The following is a 7427-nucleotide window of genomic DNA, read 5'->3' on the forward strand; positions in this document are numbered from 1 at the left end:
TAAGGTCTTAGTAGATTCGTTTCTTTAACTATTGATGATCTGGAGTGTCTAGACTCCAGCCTTTCATGATCTGAAGTCTCTCAACTCCATCCTCACTCCATCTGTTGTTCCTCACTCCACCTGAAGTCCATCCCCCCCCCCACTTCATTCATGTCCTGAATTCTCGAAACTCCACACTTTCATGACCTCAAGTCTTCCAACTCCATCTGAAGTCTCCATACTCCACCTGTTGCTCCCCACTCCACCTGACCCCCCACTCCATTCATATCCTGGTCTCCCCACTCCACCTGAAGTCCCACCTCTCACTCCATTCATTTCCTGAAGTCTCCAAACTCCACCCATTCTTGATCTTAAGTCTCCCAATTCCATCTGAAGTCCCCCGCCCCTCCCCCACCCCACTCCAACCACACCCTGAAGCCTCCCCTCCCCCACTCCCCTCACGCCCTGAATCCCCCCCTCCCATTCACTCCATGGCGAAGGTAATGAACCCGATCATGAAGAAGACGACGCAGAAGAAGACACAGCCGGCGGGGAAGATGACGAGGGACGCCCTGTTGACCACGTGATGAGGGAGGTCCTTCTTCCACCGGCCGTCCCCCGAGTAGGACCTCTTCCCCTCCTCTCCTCCTCCTCCTCCTCCTCCTCTTCCTCCTCCTCCTTCGCTCTTGACGAACGGCGACACCTGGAAGACCTTCCCGTTGCCGAAACCTCCCGAGGACGAGGTCGACGACGAGGAACCGAAGCGAAGACGGAGGTTCTCGATGAAGACGAGGACGACGATGATGACGAAGTCGACCGTGATGACGCAGATGTACCACACGTCGATGAGCTTGAGGTAGGCGGTCTTGGGGATGGACTGGCTCGTCTGGGAGAAGAGGGAGGCGAGGACGAGCAGTGACGTCAGAGACACCATGATGCGGTCCTGGAAAAACGAGCATTTTTTATTATTTATTATCATTATTGTTATTGTTATCTTTATTATCATTATCATTATCAGCATTATTAGCATTATCAGTATGATCATTATCTTGACATAATGGCTATCATTATCATTATCATTATCATTATTAACATTATCATTATTGGCATTACCATCAGTATTATCAACACTATCATTATTATCTTAATTGCTATCATTATCATTATCATTATTATTATCATTATTATTACTATTATTATCATCATTACTATTATTATCATTATTATTACTATTATTATCATCATTACTATTATTATCATTATTATTACTATTATTATCATCATTATTATTATTATCATTATTATTACTATCATTAGGCTCGTCTGGGAAGAGAGGGACGCCAAGACGGAGGGACGTCAAGGAGACCATGAAGCGGTCCTTGGAAGAAAGAGGGACGTCTTATTCCGGTCTTTTAAAGAAGACTTTAAAGATCTCTTGGTTTTTTTATGGTATTTACGTGTAAGGATAATCCGATAGTATTTAGACTGTCTTTAAGATGTGATTTTTTGGGGTGTTTTAAGCGTTTGTTTCTAATATTTTGATAACCATTTTGGTGGGACTGCAAAGGGTCGTTTTAGGTCGATGGGCCTTTTCGGGGAGACTTAAAAGATCTTTTTTTCGATTTTATGGTATTTAAGTGTAATGGTAACCCGATAACAACTATTTTGACTGTCTTTGAGATATGAATAAACCTTTTTTCTCTTTCTTTTAAGCATTTAGTTCCAAGACTTTAGTATTTAGTATTTAGTTCCAAATTTACTTCCAAGACTTTGATAACCACTTGTAATCTTTTAATACATGTATGAAATCCTTCACTTTTTAACCATCTCCACGTAATAATCTAGTCCTTAACATAAGCACAAAAACCTTCTTTTCCTCACCATTCACTTCCACAGACTCGAACTCAACTCAACTCAAAACCAACATTTTCAAAAGCAACAAAAACCAAAATAAAAGACACGCTAGCAATGTCCAACAGAAAATACGAGTGGAATTTAAGACGAACAGATTGCAACAGGAACAACGAAGGGAAGGACGAGAAAACACACGAATATGCCTATTCGTGTGTTTTCTTGTCCTTCCCTTCGTTGAATAGGAATATTCGTGTGTTTTCTTGTCCTTCCCTTCGTTGAATAGGAATATTCGTGTGTTTTCTTGTCCTTCCCTTCGTTGAATAGGAATATTCGTGTGTTTTCTTGTCCTTCCCTTCGTTGAATAGGAATATTCGTGTGTTTTCTTGTCCTTCCCTTCGTCGAATAAGTATATTCGTGTGTTTTCTTGTCCCTCCCTTCGTCGAATAAGTATATTCATGTATTCTTGTCCTTCCCTTCGTCGAATAAGTATATTCGTGTATTCTCTTGTCCCTCCCTTCGTTGTTCCTGTTGCAACACAAAACACACACGACTCCTCAGTCTATTTACCATGAAGTCGTCCATGTCGAAGAGCAGTGTCAGATAGCATATGACGACCATGAACAGGCTGGGTACGACAGCATTGCCGATGTAATACCCGTATTGGTTCTTAAATTTGAGTGTTACCTGAAATTGAGGTTGATAAGGTAATCCTCTGATTAGTAGCCAGGGTACCAGGATTGTTATGAAGGATTTTATCATTGTTATTATCACTATTATTGTTATTATTGTTGTCATCATTATTTTTTTTTGTTATTACTATTAATATAATTAGCATTATTATTATTGATATTATCTTCATTATCAATAATACTATTATTATGATCATCATTCTTATTATCATTATTATCATTGGTATTGTTACTGTTGCTGTTGTTATATATTATCATCATTGCTATCATCATTATCATGACCATTATAACCATCATAATCATTATGTCTATTAGCATTATCGTCATTATCATCATCACCATCATCATTACTACTATCTTTATCATCACCACCATCCCAGTCATCACCATCACCAACCCACACAAACAACAACAACAACAACAAAGACAACAAACCAATCCACAAATAGACAAACAATTAAATCTTTTAAAAACCTTACCTGCACCACCTTGAGATTTCCTTGAGGATGAGACATCTCCTCCTTGACCATTCGATACTCCAGGAGGCGTCGCTCAGCTGAGAAGTCGACACCTCCCTGGTGGTTAGGCTTGGAGGTAATTGGTGTTGGTGGTGTTGGTGGTGTTGATGGTGGTGGTGGTGTTGGTGGTGGTGTGGGGTTGGTGTTGGTGGTGGTGGTGTGGGGTTGGTGTTGGTGGTGGTGTGGGGTTGGTGGTGGTGGTGTTGTTGTTGGTGGTGGTGGTGGTGTTGATGGTGGTGTTGATGGTGGTGTTGTTGGTGGTGTTGTTGTTGTTGGTGGCGGTGTTGTTGGTGGTGGTGTGGGGTTGGTGTGGTGTTGTTGGTGGTGGTGGTGGTGGTGGTTTTGGTGGTGGTGGTGGTGGTGGTGGTGTGGGGTTGTTGTTGTTGGTGGTGTTGTTGGTGGTGTTGGTGGGTGGTGGTGATGGTGTTGATGTTGGTGGTGATGGTGGTGTTGTTGTTGTTGTTGGTGGTGGTGGTCGTGTTGTTGATGTTGTTGTTGGTGGTGGTAGTGGTGTTGGTGTTGTTGTTGGTGGTGGTGGTGGTGGTCGTGGTGGTGTTGTTGTTGGTGGTGGTGGTAGTGGTGGTCGTGGTGGTGTTGTTGTTGGTGGTGGAGGTGGTGTTGTTGATGGTGTTGGTGTAGTTGGTGGAGGCGGAGGTTTTGTTGTTGTTATTGATACTATTGTTGGTGTTGTTGTTGTTGATGTGTTTTTGTTGTTTTTGTTTATATATATGTTGTTGTTGTTGATGTTTTTGTTTTTGTTTTTGTTGTTGCTGGTGTTGAGGTTATTTTGTTGTTGCTGCTGTTATGGGTATTTTGTTTGGTATTGTTATTGTTATTGTTGTTGTTGTGATGATGATGGTGATTATTATTACTATTATTATGAATATCATTATTTTCATCATTCTTATAACCATGATCATCATTATTATCATCAGTATCCATTTATCATTATCATTATGACATTACCTTTATGAACTCGAACCTGTCAGCCATATTTGACACGTTAAAGGTGAGCGTGCAGAGCTGGGTGTCAAACGGGTACATCTGGAGGCTGAACTGACACATGAGGCCGACTGTGTACTGTTGTGTCATCTTCATGGTGTGGTTGGCACCGTGGTAGAGTTTGTCTGTGGAGTGAGAGAGTGGAGTTAGGTTCGGGGCTGTGGGGTGTATGTATATATATATTTTTTTATTATTTTATTTTTTATTAATATTTCTCTTTTTTATTGTATGTATATGTTTTTTTTTTTTTGTATTATTTATCTTTTTTGGTTGTATGTATATATATATTTTTTTTTTGTATTATTTCTCTTTTTTTGAATGTATGTATATATATATATATATATATATATATATATATATATATATATATATATATATATATATATATATATATATATATATATTTTTTTTTTTTTTTTTTTTTTTTTTTTATTATTTCTCTTTTTTGATTGTATGTATATATATATATATATATATATATATATATATATATATATATATATATATATATATATATATATAAATATATATATATATATATATATATATATATATATATATATATATTTTTTTTTTTTTGTATCATTTCTCTTTTTTTGAATCTATGTATATATATATATATATATTTTTTTTTTTTTTTTTTTTGTATTATTTCGCTTTTTTTTGATTGTATGTATATTTTTTTTTCTCTTATTTGTATTAAGATTTCTCTTTTTTGGGTTGGTTTATACTTTTGTTGAGTCTTTCTTTCTTTTCTTTTGTTTCTTGTTTCTTTTTTTTCTTCTCTTTCTTTTTTTGTTCTTTACTTTTCGTTCTGGGTTTTTCTTTATCTTTCTTTCTGATTGTTTCTATCTTTTTTTTTTTTTTTCTGTCGGTCTCTGTCTCTCTCTCTCTCTCTCTCTCTCTCTCTCTCTCTCTCTCTCTCTCTCTCTCTCTCTCTCTCTCTCTCTCTCTCTCTCTCTCTCTCTCTCTCTCTGTCTTTCTGTTTCTCTCTCTCTTTCTCTCTCTCCCCCTCACTCATTCCCTCCCTCCCTCCCTTCTCTAGCCCACCCCCCCTCCCTCCACCCCTCCTCCACCCCTCCCACCCTCCCTCCCTCACCCACCTTCCCCCGTCCGGCTGTCGTCATCCTCCAACGGCGGTGCCTCTCGGTTCACCCTCAGGATCTTGGACTTCACCGAGATGTCAGCTGGACTCTGGGCTCCGTCGTGGATCGTCAGGAGAGGCTGCCAGATCTCAGCGCTCGCCTGTCACGGGGGAAGGCAAGAGGATGACGTCATTAGTTGTGACGTAGGGGAGGAGGCAAAGGGATGGAGGCAAGGGGATGACGTCATGGGTTTGGTTGTGACGTATGGGAGGAGGCAAGGGGATGACGTCATTAGTTGTGACGTATGGGAGGAGGCAAGGGGGATGACGTCATTAGTTGTGACGTAGGGGAGGAGGCAAGGGGATGACGTCATTAGTTGTGACGTAGGGGAGGAGGCAAAGGGGATGACGTCATTAGTTGTGACGTAGGGGAGGAGGCAAGGGGATGACGTCATTAGTTGTGACGTATGAGGTGGAGGCAAGGGGATGACGTCATGGGTTTGGTTGTGACGTATGGGAGGAGGCAAAGGGATGACGTCATGGGTTTGGTTGTGACGTATGGGAGGAGGCAAGGGGATGACGTCATTAGTTGTGACGTAGGGGAGGAGGCAAGGGGATGACGTCATTAGTTGTGACGTAGGGGATGACGTCATTAGTTGTGACGTATGGGAGGAGGCAAGATGATGACGTCATTAGTTGTGACGTAGGGGAGGGGGCAAAGGGATGACGTCATGGGTTTGGTTGTGACGTATGGGAGGAGGCAAGGGGAATGACGTCATGGGTTTGGTTGTGACGTATTAGGAGGGGGATGACGTCATGGGTTTGGTTGTGACGTATGAGGTGATGAGGGGAATGGTGATGGTGATTATGATTATGATGATGGTGATATTGATTAGGATTATTGTTATTATGGTCATTATTATTATTATGATGATGAGGATGATGTTGATGATGGTGATGATGATGATGATAGTAAAATTGATAATGATGATAATGACAATGATAATAGTAATAACATTGATAGTGATGACGATGATGATTATGTTAATGATGATAATGACATTATTATTATTATCATAATTAGTGTTACCATTATCATCATTACAGAAGCACATCTAAATCTAATGAACTCTTTTTCGCCTTAATGTTCTCATTCTTTTCATCAAAAGAGTAAAAAGTGAAATATTAAAACACAAGAAAAGAAATAAAATCCTATAAGTTCACAATCTTCTTAAAAGATAAATAATTAAACGTGAGCGACATTCCCTTCCTTAAACAAACAAACAAATAAAGTAAACAAACAAATAAATAAAGTAAACAAACAAATAAAGTAAACAAACAAATGAATAACTAAAAATAAAGATACAAAATATGACAAGAATAATAACATAGAAATATAGAAATATTTAAAAATGAATAACTAAAAATAAAGATACAAATATGACAAAAATAATAACAAAATAGAAATATACAAATATTAAAAAATGAATAACTAAAAATAAAGATACAAATATGACAAAAATAATAACAAAATAGAAATATACAAATTAAAAAAAATATGAAAAAATAATAAAATAAAAATATACAAATATAAAAAAAGAAAAAAGAAAAAATAGAAATATACAAATATGAAAAAAGAAAACAGAAAAAAAATAGAAGAAAAAAAACTCATCTTCACCGAGTGAGTAAAATGACGTTGATGTTGATGACTCACCTTCGCCTGATTGGTGAAGTCGCCCTCCCTCAGGTTGGAGAAGGTGAGCCTCGCGTCCTTCCACGTGATGCTCTGCGAGACGTCCAGCTCCATCTTGAAGCCCACGAGGTCGAACACCCTGACGGAGGTGACGACGAGGGAGAAGAGGAACTGCAGGGGGTTCTCGCCGGTGCTCGGAGGAGGGAGGTCGGAGGAGTACCCCTTCGGCAGGATGATGATCTGGCAGTTGAGCTCGTCGCTGTTGTCGGGGCAGTTGGCTACCTGGTCGCAGCGGCGGGCGAGGGGCACGCAGGACCCGTCGCTGCAGGTGAAGGCCTCGCGGTCGCACAGGGTCACGAGGTACTCCGTCTGGGAGTTGAAAAAAAACTGATCATTCTATTGTCCTTTTACAAGAGCTAGATCGCATACACAACAGTTCACCAATGTTTATTATTTATCATTTTTTATGTCAATTCCGGAAAATTGACATCTACTCAGTTACGAAATTAAGTAAAATCAGCATCCCTTGAACAAGAAACTATGTTTAGACTGAGATTGCCTTGAGCTCATTGGTAAAAGCATGACCCCCCCCCCCCTGTGCCCTTCTG

The 7427-nt window shown here is 39.5% G+C and overlaps 1 protein-coding gene across 1 annotated transcript in view; it reads right to left on the minus strand.

Moving 5' to 3' along the window:
- Window positions 1-463: 463 nt before the first annotated feature.
- The window catches only part of LOC113827444 (uncharacterized), a 12385-nt gene continuing 5421 nt past the window's right edge, over window positions 464-7427 (minus strand). Inside the window, exons 6-11 of the mRNA XM_070139589.1 lie at window positions 6841-7188; window positions 5146-5287; window positions 4007-4167; window positions 3002-3097; window positions 2401-2517; window positions 464-922 (exon numbers count right to left, since the gene is read on the minus strand). Coding sequence (XP_069995690.1) covers window positions 464-922; window positions 2401-2517; window positions 3002-3097; window positions 4007-4167; window positions 5146-5287; window positions 6841-7188 — 1323 coding nt within the window. The remainder of the gene's footprint in view (window positions 923-2400; window positions 2518-3001; window positions 3098-4006; window positions 4168-5145; window positions 5288-6840; window positions 7189-7427) is intronic.

The sequence above is a fragment of the Penaeus vannamei genome, chromosome 26, assembly GCF_042767895.1.
Source record: "Penaeus vannamei isolate JL-2024 chromosome 26, ASM4276789v1, whole genome shotgun sequence".
Lineage (NCBI taxonomy): Eukaryota > Metazoa > Arthropoda > Malacostraca > Decapoda > Penaeidae > Penaeus > Penaeus vannamei.